This window comes from Caretta caretta, chromosome 15 (assembly GCF_965140235.1).
Source record: "Caretta caretta isolate rCarCar2 chromosome 15, rCarCar1.hap1, whole genome shotgun sequence".
NCBI classification, from domain to species: domain Eukaryota; kingdom Metazoa; phylum Chordata; order Testudines; family Cheloniidae; genus Caretta; species Caretta caretta.
Window position 1 is genome coordinate 30,553,002 of NC_134220.1, and position 24,910 is coordinate 30,577,911.

General features: G+C 46.0%; 2 protein-coding genes across 8 annotated transcripts in view; one reads left to right on the plus strand and one right to left on the minus strand.

Moving 5' to 3' along the window:
* SGSM1 (small G protein signaling modulator 1) overlaps nucleotides 1-17,623 on the plus strand; it is an 82,615-nt gene extending 64,992 nt beyond the window's left edge. For all 7 annotated transcript variants that reach the window (XM_048821363.2, XM_048821364.2, XM_048821366.2 and 4 more), the window contains 8 exons: nucleotides 201-272; nucleotides 1,938-2,525; nucleotides 2,779-2,903; nucleotides 5,084-5,166; nucleotides 5,613-5,722; nucleotides 6,080-6,176; nucleotides 8,268-8,435; nucleotides 8,954-17,623. In XM_048821363.2, coding sequence (XP_048677320.2) covers nucleotides 201-272; nucleotides 1,938-2,525; nucleotides 2,779-2,903; nucleotides 5,084-5,166; nucleotides 5,613-5,722; nucleotides 6,080-6,176; nucleotides 8,268-8,435; nucleotides 8,954-9,042 — 1,332 coding nt within the window. In that variant the 3' untranslated portion in view covers nucleotides 9,043-17,623. The remainder of the gene's footprint in view (nucleotides 1-200; nucleotides 273-1,937; nucleotides 2,526-2,778; nucleotides 2,904-5,083; nucleotides 5,167-5,612; nucleotides 5,723-6,079; nucleotides 6,177-8,267; nucleotides 8,436-8,953) is intronic.
* A 4,014-nt stretch (nucleotides 17,624-21,637) lies between these two features.
* LHFPL7 (LHFPL tetraspan subfamily member 7) lies at nucleotides 21,638-23,774 on the minus strand. Its single transcript, XM_075120191.1, is given in 5 exon segments — nucleotides 21,638-21,758; nucleotides 21,760-21,922; nucleotides 22,328-22,483; nucleotides 22,946-22,999; nucleotides 23,732-23,774. Coding segments are annotated over 5 exon segments (537 nt in total).
* Nucleotides 23,775-24,910: the final 1,136 nt, after the last annotated feature.

Below are 24,910 nucleotides of genomic sequence, written 5' to 3' on the forward strand. Positions count from 1 at the left end.
CCATGCTCCTGTGAATCTGTTGTTTCCCTGATTTAAATATGAGGATTTATCAGGCGCAGTTTCCCCCCTGATTCTTGTGTGCAGATGTGCAGGTTACAATGCTGCTGCTGCGTTCGCTTCCCTCTGGGGATCTGGGTGGGGACAGTATAAGCCTGTGCTTTGCTTTTTCCACTGAACTGTTCCACTCTTCTCTATTGCAGTCTTCCCAAAGCTGTAGCTCTGGCAGACAAAGCCACGCCCGGCTGCAGAGTGACTCCAGCTCCAGCACACAGGTAACCCGTCCAGCTTTGCCGGCTGGTGCCTGCTTGGTAGCTGCCACACCCTCCAGCGTAACTCCATTTTGGACTGATAAACAGAGCTTTAGCCACCAGTTTTGAACATGCTTATCTTAGTGGTGTCCAAAATATAGTTAGTTGAGCTCAGAGTGGCTCATTCCTGCAGCCTGCATGCTACTCTGAAGGCTGCGGAGATCAAGACAGAGCGTCGGTCAATAGGACTTGACATCCAGACCTCCTGCCTGGACTCTGAATGAAAGATCTGCCCCACTTTCTGCAAAGTTTGTGCATGTGTCAACCTGGACCTCATTAGCTTCCCGCTTCGGCGCCATGAGTTGTTTTACATATGAATGGCCATTTTTGTATCTAAATTACAACCCTGCTAAATACACAATGCCTTTCTGCATTAAAACACAGCGTAGAAGGCCATCACTTCAAGGAGTACCTTTTGTACAAAAGGCGGGGCCTTTTGTAAATAACCAGAAACTGTGAATGAGGCTGGATGTTTGAAGCTGAGGCTTCAGTGGAGACAACACATGGTGATGTTTTTGTTGTCTTACACGGCCAGGTCCATGGCAGAGACCTGCAGTTTGATGACATACGAAATAAAATTCAGCTAATCCTAGACAATGTATTGGAGCATCCTGAATGGATACTGCAGGTAGAACAGAGCCAGACTCAAGATGCATGGGCCATTCTCTGTGGAGTGAAACTTCCTCAGGGCAGTGGTTATAAACAGAATGGAGCTGGAGTAGGTCTTACGCGGTGCCTGAATTTGGCTCCATATCTTACTCATAACCCAGAGGAGGTGGAGATGCACTGGAATTGTGCACAGCTGGTCTGCATTGACCCTGACTTAACCCTGTACAAACTGTGTGAGCATCCAAAGCAAGCTGCCGAGTATTCGAGCAGATTTGTTACCACCTCTTGTGACGGCCCGTAGACTCGAACATAAATGCGCTGCAGAATGTTGGGCAACATCATTGCCATTAAACTGTTGTTAATGTGACGTGAATGAGTCTAGGTCACTTCCAGAATTCCAGGCACCAGAACATCTTGTTGTGGGCTGTGCTTGGAGTTAATATGCTCAAAAATTCACGATGGCTATGGAAAGTGAATATAAAATGGCATTGTGAGCCCCTTGCTTGTCTGGGAGTGACTACGTCAACCCACTCACTGTGCTTTGTTCTAGCTGCCAGCCCTGTACGCTCATCCTGGGACCTGAGAGGAATGCTGAGGTCTTTCTAGCTCCTCCGTTGCCATGCACCGTAAAGACACTGTCTTCAGTTACACCTGTCCTGCCCCAGTGTCTGCTGTCTGTGGTGTTGCACGGATGTAACTGACTTGGCAATCAGAACATGGTTACATTCTATTGATGATGTGCAAGCCAAACTAGGACCCAGCTCTCTCTCGGATGGCTTTGGTGCTGCAGAGTTAGCAGGAGTTGAAAGCAGTGAAAGCTACTCATTGGTTGCCTCTAAACGTATACAGAAAGCACAGTGACTGGGTAGGATGGTGTCACTTTTCAGAGCAGAACTTCACTTTTCTCCCCACGGCATGGAACCCAAAGATCATGTCACCAGCCAAAGAGTTAGAGGTTGATGGTTAATGTAAATGGCATTTGCCTGGGCTAAGGGGGCTTTCTGCTCATTGTTTGCACAGGTGTTTGAATCAGTTGAGGATGTGGAACAGACGGAGGCAGATGCCCAACTTGAAGATGGCAAACAAGCCAAAATCCTAAATGGGATGATTGCCAATGGCACGTGTTCCCCTGAGTCTGGTCATCCCTCTTCCCAGAATTTCTACAGCACGTCAGAGCATAGCTTCAGCATTGACGATAACGCGACGGAATCCAGCAAAACCGGGGCCTGCCACCAAGTGAAATCCGGTGGGGCAGAGGCCCCAAAACCACAGAGCTCAACCAACACACTATCAGAGGATAAGCTGGTGGGGGAGGATCTGGACAGCCTGGAATGTGAATTTCCCATCAATGGAAGCTTAGAAGTCTTTATTCCAGTTGGCGGGAGCACAGCGGGGGTTTTGCCTGACAACGAAGTGGTGGGCCTTTCCGTGGTGGATGAGAGCTGGGCTGATAGCGAAGCTGAAAAGCGCAGCTTGGTGGGGAGTGAGGACAATCTGTCGGAGGAACCAGAGATGGAGAGCTTGTACCCACAGCTAGATTCACTAGCTGTGGCGGACTTGGCTAACAATGAAGTTTCTTCCGTCTCCTCAACTGGGGTCACCTATTCTGTGAGTATTTGCTTAGGAATTTCCATCTCGAGCTGGGACCCAGTGATCTGCAGGTCCCTTTGCAAATGCATTTCACCAGTTGCTCTGTGCGACTCACCATCTTCATTCTGCAGTTGCATGCATGATGGCTAACTCCTTCACAACCAAACCTCTGAGCAGAGTGCGATACACAGGGATTTATTTGACCTCGCAGCATTTCTTTGGGGGGTTTTGGATGAATTCATCTGTATTATTTCGGTCCGTATTTCTGTAGCCAGAGCTCCTGGACATGTACACCGTGAACCTGCATCGCATTGAGAAGGATGTGCAGAGATGTGATCGGAATTACTGGTACTTCACGCCTGCCAACCTCGAGAAGCTCCGCAACGTCATGTGCAGGTATCAGCCTGTGGGATGAGGGCAAGAGCTGACTTTCACACAGGCGGCCCTATTCATGAGTAGGGTGCATGGGACAGGAAACCCCAGGCCAACAGTGCTGGCTCCAGCGTTGTGCCAAACCCATTTGTTTTCTGTTTTATTGTTTCTCCCCGTAGAAGGCTCCATTCTCCTAGTGCAGCTCATAATCAGGGTATGAAGACAGGGAATTGTGACTACAAGAATCTAGCCTCTGAGACCCCACCCCAGTAGCTGAGGAAGTGATGGAAAGAGCCTGTAGCTCTTGCTGGTCACCTCAGGTCCAGCAGCGATACAGTTCTGTCTTGTGGTATGAATCCAGCCCGGACCAGCTTCCCATGTGGCTCAGAGTAGGTGGGCTCCACTCTTCAGTGCCAGCAAGGTCCCACAGGGCCCCAGCAGACACTGCTTCACCATGCCCAGCATCCCCTTGGGTAACATGGTGCAGCCCACTCACTTGTCTGGTTATGCAGAGTTTTAATGAGGATTCACCCTGCAGAACTCAAATGCTAATGAGGAGTGCAAATACCAGACATTCGTTACATGTGCATATTATTGCAAACAGTGCGGCGGTGAAGGCTGTAGGAGTGCCTGGAGAGACAGAAATATCTGGGTGGATTTCTGACTTCCGTTGATTAGTCATCTCATGGAGAGGTCATTGCAGATACTCTCACAGATCACACACAGCTCCATCTCTGCTGACCCAACCGTGTGAGTGGCAGTGAAAACTGAAGCATTAACATTACACATCTCAACAGTATGAGGAAAAGAAGTTATTTCATTCGAGTTGTCACTTTATCTCACAGGCAGGCCTGGAAGATCTTGGCTGAGATGAGACCTACAATGCAGCAGGCATCTGGAAAGATGGACAGGGTTATTTAGTAATGATTTCCTTATGCCATGAATAGGTTTTTGCAGCCTTCTGTAGTGAATTTTGATTTATTACTGAATATGGAGTGTGATCTTTGCCAGGCTAATTGCTCTCCAGGAGCCCTTGATCCAGGGAGGGGAAGCAAGTAGCAGCAGGTGGTCCACACAGATCGGCTTTCTTGTGGGCCAGAGAATGGACTGGAGGGCAGAGGCGCGTGTCTTCTTTTACAACCTAGTGTTAAACTCTTCACTGTTTTCACCGTTGCCCCTGGCATTGCTTGATTCTGATTTGACTTGCTACTGAGCTGGTCCCTGCTGAGTCGTTATAGCCTGATATCAACTTCGGATGTGCCCCACAATGTCATGGTTAACCTATCCCCTCACCTGCCCGGCCTGAAGGGGCGTGAGTCGGTTACAGGCTGGCTGTGCTGGAATGAGGGAGCAAACCCAAGGGTAGGATTAGCAGGGGAAAGTGAAGGAAGCTCTCGTGTCTCCTTGCTGATCCCTGTGGCCCTCCTTTCACTACCCCGGCTGCATCCTTAGCTGGAGGGGCAGGTGAGCCTGTGTCACTCGAGCAGCGCCTGCGGCCGATTGCCAGTGAAGGGAGCCCTGCCCGGTCTGTCTCCAAGGGAAGGATGGCTGTTCCATGCAGTGGAGCGAAGGGGTGCAGGGTAGAGTGTGGAATGAGACGTATTCTCCAGGCTCTTCCAGAACAACCGAGCGCCCCTTGCTCCACCCCCGCTGGGGAGAAAGGAGGGTGCAGATGGCTCTGCAGACCCTGAACCAACTGTGTTTCTGTCAGGAACATGCAGGAACCCCGCGGCTTCCCCGGCGCCGCCCCGAGTGTGGCCCATCTAGAAGGATGTTCCAGGGCCTGGCCACCAGCGATAGCAGGGCTGGCAGGTCCTTTCCAGAGGCGTTATACTGCTGGACCTAGCGGTTCATTAGGGCCGTGCCTTATCCCCTCCCTCCAGGGGCCGCATCGTCACTCTGTTTTACTTGGCCTCACTTGCCTTTGATGTCGGTGGGGATCCGTGGGGTCTGATTCCCCCGCCTGGTGCCAGGCACTGCTGTGTGGGTTGCCACCCAGTCAGTAATGACAGCGCAAGGCACCGGGAAATCGAGCCCTTTGGCTTCAGACTTTGGCCCCCAATGGAATCAGTGGGGCAGGCAGGCTACAGCCAAGTACTCCAGCCTGTTGCCTGCAGGAAGGTGGGCTACCCTCCTTGAGAGCCGTACACCGGGCCCAGCCCCTCTGGGGAGTTCACAGCCCGTCTTCCCCGCTCTCTCCCCAGCTACATCTGGCAGCACATTGAGATCGGCTATGTGCAGGGAATGTGCGACCTGCTGGCGCCTCTCCTGGTCATCCTGGACGATGGTGAGTGGGTGGGATCCCGGCAGCTCCAGCGAGTGCGTTTAGTGGAGTATCTAAGAGGGGAGGTGTGGGGAGAGCTTGCTGGCTCAATCAGCCCCACAGATCAGGTGTGTCCAGGCCTGTCTGGCTCTGTCCCCGAAACAGGGATGGCACGAGTCCTGGCCATGCTTCCTCAACGCAGCCTCCCCATGTGGCTCCACCAGAGCCTGGAGAGGCCGCGCTGGGTTGGGGGGAGAAGCTCTGTCTCCATGGCCCGTTTCCTCCTGGCTCTCTGCTGTGGAGACTCAGCAAAGGAGGCCGGTTACTTTCAGTGGTGGGTGTGTTCGCATGTGTGAGAGCAGATGTGTACACAGACACCCATGTTAAGGTGCAGGTGTGTAACTGGTGTGTACACATGTGAATGCATGCGTGAAGGAGAGTCCTGACACACTCTCTGTTATCCCGTGCAGAGGCGCTCGCGTTCAGCTGTTTCACCGAAGTTATGAAAAGGATGAACCAGAATTTCCCACACGGGGGAGCCATGGACACCCACTTTGCTAACATGAGGTCGCTGATCCAGGTACTGGGCCTGGGGCTCATGGCAAGAAGGTGGTGGCACCTCAGACCCGCCGAAGGAAGGTTTTTCTCATCCGCCCGTTGTGTTAGAAGGACTTTTAAGTGTGTGTGTGGGGGGGGAAGGGGTTCTGGAGGAGGCAACCTTGGTGTGGGGGGGCGGGGTTATGGGGGAACTTGTGGGGGAATGCCCAGTATGAGGGAGTGTTATGGCTACAGAGGAGCTTGAAGAGAAGGCCTGAGGGAGTGTGTGGAGGGCTGTGGAGGGGGTTGAGGGCAGGGCAGAAAGGCCGGATGGGAGGAATAGCTGGTGCCTTCTCGTACACTAACTGGATTCTGGGCTCCTTTTGCTTCCTTTGGACAGATCTTGGACTCTGAGCTCTTTGAGCTAATGCACCAGAATGGGGACTACACCCATTTCTACTTCTGCTATCGATGGTTTCTCCTGGACTTCAAGCGAGGTGCGTGGCGTGGCCTGGGCGTGTCCTCAAGGCCTCTGATGAGCCAAGTGCAACAGGAAAGTCTCAGGGTGCCTCTACCTTAAAAACAGTGGCACCAATTCAGATGTTCCTTGGGTGGGGGAGGGGGCAAATTCAGGGACCCCGTTCCAGTCTCCGCTCATCCCCCCACCCCACAGAGACCGTATCCGGGGAGTTTCCCCTCCCTCTTACCCACATAGTGCATGAGCTGTCAGGAGTCGAGCTCTCAGTGGGCTGCCCTGCGCTCTACCATGCAGGCTCCCCGGTCCCAGCTCGCAGCACCGTTTGGCCCAGTCACACCTCTGCCTGGATCAGTGGTTCCCAAACTCTAACAGCCCGCGAAATTGTGAAATCTCATGACCCCCCTCCTAAAAATGAATATTTCCAGGGATTTAAGTTTAAATTTCCTCCGCACTCCGTGGGGCTCCGGCTGCTGGACCCCGTTGATGGCCCCGGTCAACTGAGCTCCCCTGAGCGTGGGCTGCAGGTCCCGCTGACCGCCGGGGCTCGGGCTGCCAGCCCCAACTGCCCAGCCCTGCTCCCCTGTTGCTCGGGTGGCCGCTCCCCTGCTCAGGGGGGCAGGGCTCGGGCTGCCAGCCCCAACTGCCCGGCCCCGCTCTCCCTGGTGCTCGGGCTGTCTGCCCTGCACCTTAGTCCCACCTGCTGCCTCCAACACCCGGGGTCCTCTGGCTGCCATGAGTGAAATTTTTCTGGCCAACCCCCTGCAACGTTCTGCGACCCCCAGTTTGGGAACCGCTGGCCTGGATGGAGGGAGCAACCAGGACAAGGTTCAGTGGTGGTGTGACCCCTTGCGCTAGGTCACAACACCACTTACTGAAATTTGGCCTGGCTACCTCTCCATCCATATGGAGGGACAGCTGGGTCAAATTTCAGTGACATTATGGCACTAGCAGATTGGACTTTTTTCTCTACAGGACCAGTCCATGCAAAACATCTCCAGTCCCAGAGCTTTTACAGCCTAAGGGGCCAACAGCTGACTCTTCTTTTTTAAAAACAAGTTTCAGCTGTGGGGCTTTGTTACATACTCATCTAATGGCCCCTCGGAGACCTTTGCCCACACGTGGAAGAGACTAGGCTTCATCCTAGTCCCCATAGGTAGTTACACAAAGCTACAACAAAAGCCAGCGCCGGGGGATGTTCCGGTGTAGGCGGGCTGTAGGTTTGGAATGCCAGATTGGTGGGCAGCGAGCTCTGTGAGCAGAGCTAACACTAAGTTTGTTGATAGCTGTGCTGGAGTCATCCCTTATTTATTAGTAATTCATTCACAAAATTCTACTTCATGGTATTTTAATGTTTGAGCAGCAATGTTAGTATGCTGGGAAAATAATTTGTATTAGACATAGAGTCTATGACGTTGGTAACAAATATCTGGGCACGGGGAAGTGTCATGTTTTATAGTCACATGCTTTAAGGCCAGATGGGACCATTAGATCATCTAGTCTGACCTCCTGGATAACACAGGGCAGTGAATTTCACCAGTTACCCTCTGTACTGAGCCCAATAACATGTGTTTGGCAAAAGCATCTTCCAGAAAGGAAGCCAGTCTGGATTAGAAGACATCCAGAGATGGAGAACCATCCACTTCCCTTGGGAGTTTTACAGCGGTTAATCACCCGCAATGTTAAAAAAATTGTGCCTTATTTGTAATTTGAATTTGGCTGGATGCTAAATCCCAATGTCTGTGCTTCTTCTGCATTTCTCCACTAAATCAAGACCACCCTTTGCACTGGAACTGACTGTTCCGTCACGTCCACCCATATAATTCCAGTGGCTTGTGAAGTTACTCCTGGTTCACACTGATGTGAGATAAGAGTCAGGCCACACTTAGGTCCTTACATCCTGGCAGGAGCCTGATTATCTTCCATCTATAAAAACAACTTTCCATATAAAATAACCATCAGTCTGTAACAAAATACCCTTTTAAAAATAGTTCTGTAATCTTCCAAAGAAGGGACCCTCCATTGTTGCTAGGCATTCTCCATAGACCGATTCCAGGTCCTGAGCCCATCCTGAACGACGCCCTGGCTTAGCCATTGTTGTTCTCTTTTACAGAGCTGGTGTATGATGATGTTTTCTCCGTCTGGGAGACAATCTGGGCAGCTGCACGAGTCTCCTCTTCGCACTATGTCCTCTTCATAGCCCTGGCCTTGGTGGAAATGTACCGGGACATCATTTTGGAAAATAACATGGATTTTACAGATATCATCAAGTTCTTCAATGGTATGTCCTGAGTTTTGTCGGGCTGGATCTATGGCAGGTACTCAGTCTTTGTCAGCAAGTCTCTGTGGTTAGGGCAGGTTAGTCTATACTAATAACTAGTGTTTATTGACACAGAATGGGGCAAGATTGCTTATGAGAGACTGCGAGGCTGATGTCCTGAGCAGACGGCTGCAAGCCAGCAACTTGTCAGTTCTAATCCAAACTCTGTTTTTCCTCTGTGGCCTGAGGGCAGTTGCTTCGCTGCTCCGGGCCTCAGTTTCTCCACTTGTTATACGGTTACTCTTCGCTGTAGAGAACAGTCCCCCAGCGATTCTTTAGCTAATAATGATTCTCATAAATATTAAATATGGTGCTTCTGACACAGCCATGATCAGGGCCCCACAACTGCTTTGAATAGCTTGAACTCCTAAAACGTGGCATGGGTAGAGAGATGCAAACCTTTGACAGGCTCTCAGCTTTCTCAGGACGAGGAGCTATTTGGCCATCGTTCATTTATTCCTTTTCCTTCCATATTCCAGAAATGGCCGAGCGGCACAACACCAAACAGCTCCTGAAGCTGGCCCGGGATCTCGTGTACAAAGTCCAGACGCTGATTGAGAATAAATGAAGGGCCTGGGAAGGGTGGGGTGTTTGGCGAGACGTCGCAGACTCCCAGCCAACACTTCCTGCCCCATTTCCTTTTTCTTGAAGTGCCACACCGGTGACGACACAACCTTGGTAGTTTGACACATGCTGCTCTCTAAGATGAAAGTACCCTTATCTCTGCTCTCATGCTGTTGAGCTTCGACATTAGGGGAAGGGTCCCCTGGTTTAGTTCTTCAGCCCTGCGTTCATTTTCAGTGATTGACCAAAGAGCTGTAAATCGGCATCTTCTTTTCTGTTTCAAACATTTCTACTTGGGAAGCAAATCCTGGGCAGACGTTGCCTTGCTTTGCTTTGCTTTGGTGGTATGATTGCAGTTATGGTCCCTATCTTTAGCAAGAGCACTTTCCAGACAAAGCTTTCCCAAGGGGGGTGGGCTACAGGCAGACGGTGCTGCTGCTGTCCCTTGGGTCTGCCTTTGAATTTGCAGCATATACTTCAGGGGAACAAAACGCTTCCCAAGAAGCAGCTTCCCCATGTGACAAGAGAGCCAGGCAGTACCCGTCTCAAGCTAGTGAAAACGAGGGTGTTCTCAGCATTCGGCTCTGTGGGAGGAGCGTGAGGCTGTGCCTTCAGCAGAGAGACTCTGATCAGGCAAGTTCCTCCTGCGATGTACCCTCTTCCTTGTTTGGGGCTCTGCTCTCCTCCCATTCCCTAGGCTTTGCAGTTTGCTCCTTACCCAGGATCAGAGCGTGTGGAGTTCCAGCTCTGGCTCAGTTTCCAAAAGAGCTCAGGATGCCATGTATTTCGGTGCCAGTCTAGGAGCTGAGCTCTGCTGGAAAGTCTGGTTCCAACTGTGGGTCCTGAGCACTTGAAAAATCCGGCCCTGAGCTCTTTTGAAAATTCAGAGTGTAGTGCCCAGAGGAGTCTCTTGTGTTTATGGAGCCTGATCCTTAGCCCAGTGAAGTCAATGGAAAGACTCCAGTAGGACATCAGTGGGCTTTGGGTCAGGCCCATGTGGAGGAAAATAGACCACGCTTAGCATTCTCTGCTCTGGGTACCCAGAGTGGTGCAATACCAAGGCAGCTTCCCTGCAGTCGCACTAGCATTCTGCCCCACGGGCGCTGTGGCATGCAGCCCCTTGGCCTGCACCAGAGCAGCAGGAAAGCTGAGCTGCAGGGTAATTGGTGAGGTTAGTGCAGCCAAGAGTTTGGGTTTATTTTTCAACTCAGGTTAAAAAAAAGTAGAAGAGGAAAAGGAGAGAAGTGGGTTGTGTTAGTGGGTTAGTTCCCACCTTCCCAGGAAGGTCATTGTCATGGCTAAACCAGTCCGTGGTTGCTCCTAGCAGCTGGGAAAATGCTTTGCTGTAGCTCTTTCAAGGGTACTTTCTCTCAAATTGTGCTGCAAAAATCTGTTTGCCAGCCATGAAATGTGCGATAAATGTGTTTTCTCTTCCTCCACTCAGCTCTCCCAGCAGGGCTAAGCCAGAGCCCCCTGCGCTGAGGGAGTGGTGTTCACCAGAAGGGGAAAGGGACCCCTCTGTTCCCCTCCTGCAAAACCCTCGTTTGTACTGATGTATTTTGTATTTGTGTGTGGTGTGTCTCAGACGTTGCTTGCAGAAGAAACGCAGAAGAAAATAGTGCATGCTGCAGAAATCAGTTGCAGAGTACAGTGAGCCAGTCTGCAGTATGTGAACAAATCAGCTCATCCCTGGGTACTGTTGGGATGCAGAGTCTGTAACTGCAAACCAGGGAAGGGCAGGGCCTGCTGAACCCTTTTGCTGGAGATGAATACAGTTTTAGGTGAAAGCAGAGGAAATCTGTCTTCTCTAATTTTTTTTATTTTGCAGGCTATTTGTACTTTATTCACACGAGGTAGGAAACCCTTTGAAGCAATTTTCTGCCCAGGTTAGAGCCAATCTGCTGTATTAAACTCCAAAAAGAGCTTAATTTACTGGAGAAAACAGTCCACACTAGCATCTGAAATAGTCTGCATGGAAACCGAAGAAGTTGGGCTTTAAACCTTCAGGTTCAACTATGAATCTGTCATCTTTTCCTAAAGCAGAGAGCAAATCTCACGCCTACACTGGTGACCTGTTCCTGATTCTAGACCTTGTAGCTTTTCAGATGTTAGAATGGATAAATAATCTGAGTAACCTTGTTCTAAAGTGGAAGGGATCAAAGTAACACCTTCACATAGCAAAACTAAGGAATAATAACCATTAGATAGGCATAAATAGTCATATTTTATCAAGCAACAACTCTGACACTAGCTTTCAGGCTTTTTTTTTTTAAACGGATAGCTGAGAATCCTACACAATATCTGCTATCTGTATTATCTGAGTGTGTCTTCGGGCCCATCAATAGCAGTGTTTTTGAATAATTTCTAACAAAAAAAAAAGTATTTATTTATTCTATTGACTGTACATTACTGTGTGTCCTTGTGTACTGAATTCAGTGAGTGTGAATCTTTATGCAAATGGAGATATATCTTTTCAATGTTGCAAACATATCTTGTACATGTTTACCAGAAAATTGTGTCTATATATACAGTATCGAGAAAAAATGTGATTTAAGTGGGGTATTATTTTTTTGAGGGGAAAAAAAAATCTTTGCTTCTAAGAACTGCGTGGTTCTCTGTAGCACCTACTCAATGATGTGCCAATCTGTCACTTTCCTTGTACTGCGAAAATTGTTCTGTTCCAGCAACAAAAAGCTCAATGCAGGTTAAGAAACTGTTTTACCTCAGCTTTGCTTGGTTTAGTTTGGATCAAAAATTGTGGAACAGAAACAGCGGTAACAACTTTATCCCTGATCCCTCAGTGGAATCGCCACATATGGCCCCTTTCACCCCACTCATTTCTGTGGGGCTCTGCACAGGCACTGGAGTCAGCCTGGGTAGATGTGGTTGCAGGATCAGGGGCCTAATATGTTCTATTGCAGCAAATTAGATTCCCCCCCACAATTTAATGTATTAGGCTGCAGTTAAAGCAACACTGCATCCATTTTGCTCCAAGCGTATGAACGTTAAACTGATCCCAGGGTACTCTCCAGAAAAATAATGAAGTGTTCATAGAGAAAGCGTTAGGGATACATTCTACTCTCACTTTGAATGTAAATCCAGAGTAACTCCATTGCAGTCAATATACCAAATGTAACATTCAAATGGGAGCTGCCAGCATACGTTAAAGTCAGTGGAACAAATTCTGCTCTCAGATATTCCAGTGGGAGTTGTGCATGCGAATCTCAGAGCAGAAATTGGTCAGGGGGATGTCTTATCTTGAGTGTGTTGCTCTTTGAATGCATTTCTTGTTCAGATATCTTGCCAGGTTGTTAATTCACATGCACAGCCACAGGCAGGTTGGCTGATTGGTGGGGTTTATAAACAGTGCATATCAGAAAGTCAAGATGTACTGTAATCATGGCAAATTTCCATAGCTTTTGGCCATGTGTGGTCCCAACTCAGCTCTACGTGTGTGTCCATAGTCTGTGTACTTGGAGTCACAAAGGCCGTGAAAAACTGTGGGATAGTTTGGATTTCATAGAGACATTAGAGCCCCTGGAAACTGAGATGGTTCCAACAGAACACTCAGAGAGCAGTAAGGGGGGAAGGGGCATTTGCTTGTCTGTCTGAAATAAAAAACTGTGAGCAAATGGATTCCAAAACGTGAATTAGAATAACGTGACTGTATGATGTCCCCATCCATCCATCAGTGGTTTAAATACTTTAAAACGGTGATTTTTGTGATCACCAATCTTACAAACAGCCAGTTATACAACCCATTTTTCCTGACCGGGGGAGGGGAATCACATAATGAAAGTGGCATTGCTGAAAAACGAGTAGACATCACTTCACATTCTCATGGCTCAGTGCATTGGAAATCACTTTGGAGGAGAAGAAGAATGTGACAGAGTATCATACTGCACCCTACCACTGTCAATTTGAGATGTTCCATTTTCTGAACTCCTCAGTCCCTAATTAGTTGTTAAATAGGGGTTCTATTGTAATGATTGGGAACTGACCTCACATGACTTCCAGCTAATGCACACAGGGCCTGGCATGTCCAGGGGCGTTAAGTTGGTATATCCACACTGCAATCCAAGTGGTGACTGCAGTATGTGAAGATGTATCCGATATAGCTTTAATCTCACTAGCTCAGGAGCCAGCAGCAGTCAAGCCGTGCCGGGCGGGCTAGCTGCCTGAGTGCATACTTGTACTCGGGCAGCTAGCCTATGCTACTGCAGTTTTGGTGCTCTTCGTACCCAAGCTAGACGCTCGATTCAAGCGTGCTCAGCTATGACTGTGTGTGCTACAATGAACTCTCCAATTGCAGTGTAGACCTACCCTTAGAATCCACTTGTATGCACGCAATTTTTGTGCCAATGTGTATATCCACTAGCAAGCTCTGTGTGCATGAGTGACCGTGCATAAACTGTGTGTGCAGATAAGTGGAGGCCACCTTTTAAATCAGACTTGTATTGTAATTTGTGTTGTGATCCAGGCATAATACATCAATGCCGATTGAAATTGATTAGTGCTCCACAAACCTTGTGTATGTGACGTCTAATTCACACAATGAGTGGTTTCCTTTTGGTGATTTAAACAGAGTGAATTAGGAGAGTGGCCATTGGGAAAGAGTTTGCTTATGTACATAATAGGATAAAAGACGTGGTGAGGCCAGTGGAAAATAAGCACATACTCTCATACTAAAAATCTAGGGCTCAGGGTCGGTATAAAACTGCCCAGAGTTACAAGAGTAGGATCTTGCTTATCTAGCTGTTGCACCTCTTTTTCCTTCTCCTCAGTCCTTTCCTTTCTGCCTGAGCGCGCACCTGTGTCCTATAGGCCCTAAAATGTAAGTATTACCCTGGGTTTTCTGAGGGGAGAACAGAGCCATATCACTTATGTGTTTCCCTTCCCTTCCCTTCCCTTCCCTTCCCTTCCCGGGAAAGCTACAAATTGTGCAGGCAGACAAATTGCCTTTTGACACTAGGATAGAGCCTTTGGCAGGGAAATGCGTTAGATAATCATTCTGATATGGGGCAAACTAGATGAACCAGATGAATATTTTCTTTCCGGCAAGTCCATATAAATGCAATTTGCTCCTCTAAAGGCCCATGTGAGCACCCTCTGCAGAGAGGGGAGGTTTTTTCACTCTATATACTTTAATTAGAACTACTTAGCTCTCAGATCAGCTTGCTTTGTATACATTCTACTTAATGTCCAAAACAAATTCCAACCCTGATCCTTTCCTAAGGGGGTTGTTAATGGATTCTTTGCCTGCATTTGAGCTTTCTGCAGATGTGACCCACCAAACGACTCTTGATATCCATCTTTTTCAGCGTTACTAAAGTAAACATTTTAGAAATGGTCTTTGTTCCTGAATGTGTTTTTTTTAGAAGAGGTTTTTCTTTTTTCCTGTGTTGAGACTCTGGAAGGCCTTTCTATAAACACTTCTCATATAGATTGACTTTTCTTCCCAAGACCAAGATTGCTCTGAAGGCTGCGATGCTGCAGAATGTTACTCTTACTCAGCCTTTTAGTTTTTAGCAGCCTCTTAACATACAGAATTTTGGTTTTGCTGTAGCTAAAGCCGGCAATAGAAGTACAGCTGTTAATGGTAACTTTTACTGGTGGTTTAAAAGCCACCTCAAGGGAAGCAATTGTTCCTGATGCTGTAATGTAGCATAATTTTAGCTCTTCTGTTTGGGTAAAATTCACCTCAGCAGAGGACAGGCACAAGCCACTTAAGTCCCACTTCAGAGGTACGTAGGCTTTTGTGGGCCTCAGCCAGGGGTGAATTTCACTCCTGCTTTACTTTGTTGACTGTTTTTTTTTAACTGTCATATGTCATTCTTGCTCCAGAAACACTTGATTTCCTTTTCTGTCCCCACTTGCTCTGTCAATCAACTGATTTCACTGAGTTGGGAGCTACTTTACTGCTAGTCTATAAAGAATACAGAGCCCTTGTTCCACGACCCTTGTCACACATGAAATAATTTTTTTTTTTAAAGAAAATGGTAAGTGACTTGAAAATATGCAGTGTGAGTTGCTGCTTTGTTTCCCCCATATTGTAGCTTCCCTGTTCAGCCAGTGAGAGTCTCTGAACCAATATCATCAGTGCGATAAAGGGGAGAGATTTTTTTTTACATTTGACAAATGTACTGAAGAAATGGCATCCTTGTGGTTTTAATCTATCTGCTTTGGAATTTTAGCTAATACCAGCAGTTCTAGTAATGGTTCCCATATTTCTTGAGTACATGTAGATACTGAAAGAGCACAATTTGTTATTTATGAAGTGCACATTTTCTAGCAATATAGAGATTTGGTAATTATTGCTAGAACTAATAATTCAAACTCTGCAGTAGATAAAGATGGTGTTTTCCTGTATAATATTGGACCTCTCCCAGATACCTTCCATTACATCCCTTTGAATCTTGCCTCTGTCTTCCTACTTAGGGTACCCAAACCACCTTAACTCTCTCCTGTAGATACACCATGCAAGAAACATACATTAATGATTAAAATGTTTTTGAGTTTTTCAGTCCCAGATTAGATTAAACTGATTTTTAAAGACACATGAGCTTTGGGGGGGGGGGAAGGGGCGGGGGGGTCCACTAGGGTCAGAGTTAGGGTTGTTTGTGTGCCTGAACGTGCATTTCTATAGTTCAACATATTTGGATTTCTTTTAAGTTTAAGCTTAACCTTAACTCTGAATTTCCTGGGTTTATAATGCTTGTGTTTTGAATAGTTACACCATCCTTGTAATGTATTTTACCCTAAATTAGTGATGTACGTTCTCTAGTTTTTGTCAAGCGTTTCCGTTAAAAAATACTAAAAATTCCTACGTGGACACTGACAGAGAAGCCCAAAGCGAATGTTGCAGTGTGATATTGCTAATGACTTCAAGATATGAAGTATCAGGCTTAAGGGGAGTGTTTTTACTTTTAGGGCCAGCCTTCCCAGTATGTTCTAGCTGCATTATGGGGCTTGGGAGCAGCACTAAGTAACTGGCTAGTTAAGCTGCATTTACAACCGTTGTGCATTGACAGATCAGCCCGAAGTAACCCGCGTTTATACCCCAGCTTCTGTCTACCTCCTGCCCTCCGTCTTTCACCCTGGTTCCCCACCCACGTGCCTTTTCCATTGGGCGGATCTAGTGCAATGGATTGGTTTGGGAATGAAATAATTAGGATTAATGGTAATTTTTTCCTGTTACTTTTCATAACTGAAAGTGTCTCCTTCAGCAGAGGCTGGCACATAAAATTATTTAGAAAAGCTCAAAGAATTGACTGCTTTCAAAATGGCCATCACCTCCCATTGTTTTCAATAACGGTGAAGCCACTTGCCCTCAGAGTATAGACAGTGGTCCTCTCTGTGCCATGAGGAGCTTGCTGAATGGAGGCAGTGGACATCTTTGCTAAGGGCAGCATGTGAACTCTCTCCCATTAAGAACAATAGGGGGTAACAGCCATTGCAAAAGAGGGCAATTTTCATGGAATTCTCTGTAATAAAACTTTATCTCCAGCTCCTGCAGAGGGGGGGACTTTCAGCAATAGTTAAAAATGACCATTTATCTGAAAAATAAATAAAAATCTTCAAACGTTAGTCTGTGAACAAGTTCTCAGTGAGCTCTAACTGTATGAGAAATTTGAAGAGGCTGTGCTGTTTCCTTACTAAGATAATTGAGGTAAAATAAAAAGGTCTGACACTGGATACTAAATTTTTTAGGGACTCATTCTTATCAAATTAATTTACTCCTAAAATTAATTAACAGATTTACTTGTAAATTCTCAGAAAATTCATTCTTCTCTAAGGTTTCGGAGTAGCAGCTGTGTTAGTCTGTATCCGCAAAAAGAACAGGAGGACTTGTGGCACCTTAGAGACTAACAAATTTATTAGAGCATAAGCTGCATCCGATGAAGTGGGCTGTAGCCCACGAAAGCTTATGCTCTAATAAATTTGTTAGTCTCAAAGGTACCACAAGTACTCCTGTCATTCTTCTCTAAGTAAGTGCTGAGAGTCTGGGGAGAATAATCTGTATTTTTCATAAACAGAGATTGCATCCCTGCTTTATGTACAAAATGCAACTCTGCCTTTCGCTATGGACCCATGATTGGCACCTATATAATTCTAAAGCACATAGTACCGAGCTTAGTTTTTGCTAAGTACAGTGGGAAACCTTAGAAGGCAGACCTCTTATACATCTGAGAAATTAATGATAAACTTATCACAAGGATGTATTGGAAAAAGAATTAAATGTAACAGGATTATGAATGTACTGTATGAACTGGTGTTAAACCTTATGTTGCCCTACAACGAATTGCTGCTTTTACCCATAGGATGCCATTTTGGTCTCTGGGACTCACTCTATATGAGATTAATGAGCATTGTAGCTTTTATTATAACATTTGTAGAAGTGCTGCTAAAGTCTGTCTTGGCATATTTCAACTTCACACTGTGGTATAAGATCCATTTTATATTTTACTCATGCTTTTGGTTTTCTTTGTAAATTGTTCTTTACTGTTGTTCAAAAAGACAAACTAAAACTATATTCTCTATGGTTAAATGTATTTTCAAATCAATAAAATCCTGGCTGTTGTTTATTGCTGTGCTTTTACTGACTAGACACACTAAGAAAGGGGTTGTGGAAAGTTTTGTATCTTTTAGCCAGATTCTTCACTGCCTTTTGCCATCGGTTACACCTGTGCAAATGTTATCAAACGGAATAATGTTTTACACACAGGATGTAGTCTTACTGTTCACAGGTATAAATGATGATGCAGGATCAAAGCAGTGGAGAATCAGAACCTGAATCTGTAGACACAACTCTCATTGACAAGAAAGCTTTTCATGGGTCATATGTACACGATGGGTCTTGTCACTTACAAAGATCAATGCTTGAACTGAGTTCCTTTCTTTCAAAAAACTCTTCGAGCGTGTTAGGAAAGCGACATACAATTGAATCCTAATCAACCGTCCGAAGATACTGAGCTGTTCAGGAGTCAATAGAAGAGGGAGACATGTTGGCAGCTGGTTGGAAATGGAGGTTTGGATAATTGAGTCTCTTGTGCGGTACATTCACAATCTAATTCTCTCCAGCAATTTCTTTCCAGCTTTGGCACTGGTTTAGAAGCTGTTTCAGCAGCATGGATAGAAAAGAAGTCTTAGACGTGCCTTCTCTTAGAACACGGTGATACAATTACATGTTGCCAGTGAAGATCATCACTCTTGTGGGGAGTCAGGAGTGGTTAGCAAAAATGCAAAATATTTGTCATTCTCACCCTGTGTCCTTCATAAACACCCAAAGACTGCTTTTGCAGGTGGAAACCCACTCAGCTTGGACCTGAGTCACAGACCATTGATGGCAGTGGGAGTCTTTCCATGGACTTCAATGGACTCTGCATCTGGCCCTCTGTACACAAAGATTAGCCAAGAAAAGGTGGTGGATATCACCAGGCTCTTCTCTCTCTCCCTTGTACCCTTTTGGAAGATGAAGTAGGATTCCTCTAGTGGTGCAGCTGTGTCAAGTCCTCTTTGGGTTGTTGCTCAGGTTGAAGGGAAGGAGAGGAGAGAATGAAGAGAGGTTTTTTTAAGCTCTTAGTTGTCCAGGAACAGTGCATGAATAATGCATCCAATTGCCAATCCATCTGAGGTTTGTATGATGTACTTGCTTAGGGAGATAAAGATACCATCTGATTAATGCTGAAGCAGAATTCAACTACCTCATCGTATCATCTGCTTTTGCATCTTGACAGTGAATGATCTGGATTAGGATAGAATTATAAAACCCTTAGGCATGTCTGATGTGTCGCAGCAGTATGAGAGGGACACTATCGACTGAGTTGTTCAAAATATTGGGTGGAAACGTTTTGTTTGGAAAATGTGAAAATAAACATTCAGATAACAATAGACACACCTAAAAGAATGCTTAAAGGGATAGATGTTTAAATACCAGTGCATTTTGGAATTACAGCTCAGTGTCTTTCCAAAGCTTGGAATCTGAGCTACAGATCCATGGGAATGCAGAGAGACACACACAGATCTAAACAGAGTTACAGATGGTGAGGGCTGCAGAGCTAGCTAGATACAGAAATCTCTGCAGGGGAGCATGTTACTAAAATGCTTCCAATTGAAATTGTGATGCTCCACGCTTTAAAAAAATTGTGCATTTCACCCCGCGTCTGTGTTGCCAAGCTCTCTGTCCTGCTGTGGGCAGCCATCATTTGTGGCCTGGTCTCCTGCAAGCACCTCTGACCTTGGGGCTTTCAGCATCTTGCACAGTCAGGCCACGCCTCCCCTTGACTTTAATAGGAGTTGAGAGCACTCAGCACTTCACAGGAGCAACCCATATGCCTTATGCATCTTGCTGGTACTGTCCCACTCATGTGTGCAGCTTTCTCCTCACGTTAGCATGAGCAGCGCTGCTCTGAAGGTGGGTTACAGCCTGACAGAAGTAAACACCCACTCTTTGCCTAGCAGCTCTTACTCACTGCCTCCTCTCCTGCCTTTGTGGCGTTGGCAGACTGGTGTGTCACTCAGTTTGCATACCACTCCAGACTTCCCACCTGGCCTTCCTGGGAAGATAAATCTCCCAGCTAACAATATAATCCAAACATTATTGAGCAGAACATCCAACTACTTGCCTACTCAGATCCCTGAACTCAAAGAAGCTGAATACAAAGAGAGGCAGCCCAGAGTATCTTTTAAAATTGTACTAGCAACAGGTGTCCCTAACACACAATTCGTGCATGACAGTCATTCTGCCTATAAACAGCCTCAGAATGTCAGAGGAAATCAAATCAAAATAGAGCTCACTGCTGAATCCTGGAATGTAAGATCTTCAGAGATGTTTGTTCTGGTGCCTCTTCTTAATTGTGTGTTTTTATGTTGGGGAGAGCAGATGCCACAGAAACAAACCATTTTAAGGGGGCATCCAGAAATTGATAAAGGGGGTTTTCATTACTGCACCATCAGGAGAGATGAGTCATCAAAACAACTCATTGTTTATACCATACCATAATTCCACAGATATAATCCAAAAGTGAGAATCTCAGAAGACTTACCCAGTTGTTCCTGTAACATATTTTGTTCCTATTCTGGAAAGAATTTATACAGTTGCTGTGTGAGAGAAACTAACACATGCTTGTGTTATCCAAATTGCAATTAGCAGTGGTGCAAACTCTTTTAATCTGCAATGAGGCATGTCTAGGTTTATTAAAGTGTTGACAAGGAAGTCTCCAATGTGTATCTAAAAATCACTGAAATGTCTGGGCCTCTCTGAAAGTGCACTTCGTGCTTTAACCCTCTTAGCTCCAGCTCTTTGTAGCAGGGAATACATTTTCTCTTTTGCAAAGTGCAGTGTGTATTTACAGCATTATGATTGCTGCTAACGATATCCTACATCATGTTGTGCAGTGTTTTCTCCAGTTTCCAATCAGTATCTCAGTAATACTCTGTTGTGAAATGGGATGGCCTCCAAGGTGTGGTTTCCTCTTAATAAGGTAGGAATGGTGAGACGTATTCTGACTAGATCTTAATATCTTACGTCTGTGCCATAGGTAGGGTCCAGTAGCTCAAGGAGTGAGATTTTCAGTTTCATGCAAATCCAGGGCTCTTCATGGCTCTGGTGTACCCAGCAACACAGTGGTGCCTCCTCAGCAGAACCGTTCTCGACGACCCAGTCAGTTGCCGCTTTGCTACATCAGCTGCACCAGCATTGGGCCCAATTTCCCTTTACTGCTGGTGATAAGGCACAAGATGGAATGGGACCAGCTTGACTCCTAGATCCCAGGGTGAGTTTGTGGAAGATGGCAGTTACAGGGGGGTGAAAACCAGCCCTCTTGCTTGTAACCTGACCTGGAATTACAGAGACAAAAAGCAAGAACCCTCTTGATGCTATTGCTGAAGGTGTCTGTCAGAGGAGATCTGCACCTGTTTGATCTCTCCAGAACTTCTTGCCTCTCCCCTCCACTTTCAGGGTCCCATTGCTATTTCTTTAACTCCCTCTCCTGCCAGGGACATCCCTCTTCCCATCCTACCCCCAGCAGGCCTCCCCCCTTTTCTCTGCCAGATCCATCTGCTCCCTTTTACACCACTGCCTACCCAGTACAGCTCTGCCTCTTTCTCTCCATTCCCTGCCCCTTTCTGGTCTCCCGTGGTGCCCTGGCTGTCTAACCCTATCATTATCTGGAACTGGACAGATGCTGCCTGCCAGTGCTGGTTAATCAAGCCTCAGACAGATGCTGTTCTACACTACTTCTGTGCTATGAGCCTGCTTGCCTGGACTCCAGTGCTGCCACCCCTGAGCTTCCTCTCGTTCATTCCTTCCTTTTCAGCACAGACAATGAAAACTGGTCATTGTAAGAATGAAACAAAGCTGCTTTGGTAAAGAGGAGACACAGTTTACTAACTGCTGTGGGAACAATGGCTCAGGCTCTCAGCTACTGGCTGTGTATGTAGCTCATTGACTTCAATGGAATTATGCAGATTTACACCAGCTGAGGATTTGGCCCACCACTCTGCTAGCATTAAGGTGGGGGTTACTTGCGGCCTAGTGCATGTTGGATAAGAAAAGGCTACGCCCTGGCTTTGTTTATCTGTACAAAACCATGGAGCAGTCAATCATAAAACACTAGTTTCACTGATGGATTATTTTGTTCATCTTCTCCTACTAGAATTCTACTTTCTGTAGCAGAAGAGAAAAAGACTTTGGACTTGACCTCATTTAAATTGTATCTGTGGCAACAAACATGGTAGAACGACATCCAGGATAGCCATGGTGTAGTCCCAGCCAAGCTTACGTTTCCCAGCATTGTCTGTGGAGGAATAACCACCAATTTCATTAGCGAATGCAGAATCCAAACTACATGGAAAAATTAGCGGTCCCAAGATTGTGCCAATCACTGGCGGGAGGGTAAAAAACAAGCAAGCCTGCCATTATACCAGTGCAAAAAGACAGAGCTTCCAACATCAGATAACAGGCAGTTGGAAACCACTGGGTGAAGATCCTGCTTCAGAAAGTGGTTTATTCATTTTTTGGCAGGGTGATGAGGGGAGACTTGGCTACAGAAGACTTGGAGAGAGGTGAGCATGGATTTCACACAGGCAGCTGTATCCATGAACTCTCATTATCATTATCGATGTCACATTGGCTCAGTTTGCTGGACACCACCACTAACCTGTGGGTGTCACTGGAGCCTTCAGGAGCATGAGTGACAGACAATATGAATGAGGCTAGAATTGTAATGACCTGAAGGAACTTCATCTCCTGAAAGGTAAATACCTGTAGCTGTTTGCAGATGTTTTGCAGATGATCCTCCTCTGGCAAAGTCCCTGAGATATAGAAATCCAAGACAAGGTAAGAACTGTTCCAAATGCTAGCAGCATCCAACCTCCAAAAAGCAATATAGCTGCAATCTGAAACCAAATATGGATCTCTTTGTTCAAGAAAAAGCTTGGTGGTCCTAGAACATTAGAATATAGTGTTGTTTGCCAGACTCCTCACTGGAATGACATTATCACCTCTGCCAGGCAATAGTTAGATAGGCCCACTATTCCTTTTGGTGTTAAAATTGAGCCTCCAGCTATTCAAGGAGACCTCTGATGAATGGGTCAGACTAAATGGAAGTGGGTCTCTGCTACTGGCAGGTGTATTTTAATACTGAACACTACAGTTACAAGAGATGAAGCAGTGGACCAGTCCCTAGTGGATTCAGAGAGCTCCTGGCTCCAGGTTTGATGCTGGAATTTTGCAGCCCTTTATTTTGCAAGCTGGACAAGTGCTTTTGGATATTTTTAAAATGACCAGCAAAGGGACCAGCTGCACATGAACTAGATTTCAGTGAAATACAGTTAGGCATTGGGTTCTTGGTTTTTGTTTTCTTGGCCACTCCCACCCCTGCTTGATGGATGTGACCTGCTTGTACCTCTCGTCTCAGGCCTTATAGTGCCAGCAGCTAATTGCACCTGCAAATTTGTATCTGCAGTTAAAACAGACACAAAACTAAAGGTTCACTTGAAAATGTGGCTTGCAACATTAATTAGGTTAATTCATTAACATTCAGTACTTTGAACATTATAAAGTATTATTGTATAAGTGCTAAGTATCTGTTAATAATGCTACTGGTTCTTTAACAGTAAATAGAACAAAAGGGCCAAATATCCCTCTCGTTTGAGCCCCAGGAGGTGAGTCAAACAAGTCACATCAGGGAGGATTCAGGTCAATCTACGGGCACCGGTTGTGCTAGTCCGTTTGCTTATCTAGGGGACCATGTACCTCCCAGGAAACAGCATAGATAGATATTAAGGTCAGAAGGGACCATTATGATCATCTAGTCTGACCTCCTGCACAAGGCAAGCCACAGAATCTCACCCACCCGCTCCAGCAGAGATATCCTCTAGAGTCCTGCATACGTCTGCTTACCAGTTTTTGAGGACCAATAGCAGTGGGTAAAGACCCTAGACGATGTGGTTTTGTTTCTGAACCAGGCAGGGGATCTCAGACTGAAGTTGGAAATGCAGGCCAAGGCCAGGGAGAAAATTGCCCAGATGTGATGCCATTGCAGATCTTGTGAACCTAATTTAGGAATGAGTGACATTGTGCATTCTGACACTCGCATGCATTCTGGCTGCACAAGCCCTCTGTGGGCCATCAGCCCTCAATACCCAGAATGCTGTGTGCTGCAAACATACCCTCTCCCGACTCCCGGTACCCCGCTTAATGCTTGAAGGGTGACGTAGGGTGGTTGTGGCCATTCTATGCCAGGTGGGAAAAATTCTTAATGAAGGTTTTTCTCAGGGGCCATTTCTGCCCCCTTTATAGTCCCCTTAGTCTGCTGGAGTAGCTTAAAAGGGCTGCGGTGCCTTTGCCTTCTTGCTGCAGGCACTCAGAGCAAAGAGAGACTATCAGCAAATAGTACAAACAGGACAAGATGAGAGCAAGACATCTATGCTCAGAGGCTAGGAGTAAATTACCAGCTGCCTGCATTTGTCCTTGTAAACTTGAGGGCCAGTAGTTTTTTAATCTATGCAGAATCTACAGAAATCTGTATTTCCAGATTTTTAGTGTGGCCTTTCCAAGTCTTTCTGATGATGCACATGCTAGAGTGCAACTGGGAGAAGCAAATGGGGAACAGTGTCCATTGTCACCAGCTAAGGTTATTTAGTGCCATCAGTTACATTTGCTTTTGGTGGGGTGGTAGTATGTTTTCAAGTGCCAAAACTTATACTGGGAGAGGAAGTAAATTCCCTCTTGGCCTGGAGTCTACAATTTAAACCAAAAATTCTAAAAAATTATTTTTAAAAAAATTGTATAGAGGTTACAACCTCAGAAGTCAAAAGCTCCAGGCTTTTCCGCTGCATTATTGCTAAAAGTGGCTTAATTAAAAGAAACCTTCCAGTTAATTATTCCTTAATGTGTTTGTTTGGGGCATGTTTGCTGTAATGGCCAGGTACAGATGGCATAGTACCAGTGACTCAAAGCTTGTCTATGTGCAGGGTATAGTTATGGCCCTTGCTATGCTTTCACCGCAAAGAAGGTGGGGTTTTGTTTTGTTTACAGTGAGATACCTAGCAATCCAAAACCATAGTGTAGATAAGCCCTAAGTGAAAATAGACTAATACAAATGGAAGAAAGAGGAAATTGATAGTAATGAATTAAATCAGAAGCTAGAAATTGTAGAAAATTGATAATAGAAACTAAGGGATACAAGGAGAAGTCTGTTGGCAGCAGAGTTAAGGACAAGGAGTTTGTAAAGTTTATTAGAAACAAATGGAATCTAACAATGGTATTGGTCCATTACTAGATGGATATGTGGAATTATCAATAATGCAGAAAAGGCCAAAGTATTCAATAAGTATTTCTGCTCTGTGTTTGGGGACAAACTGGATGA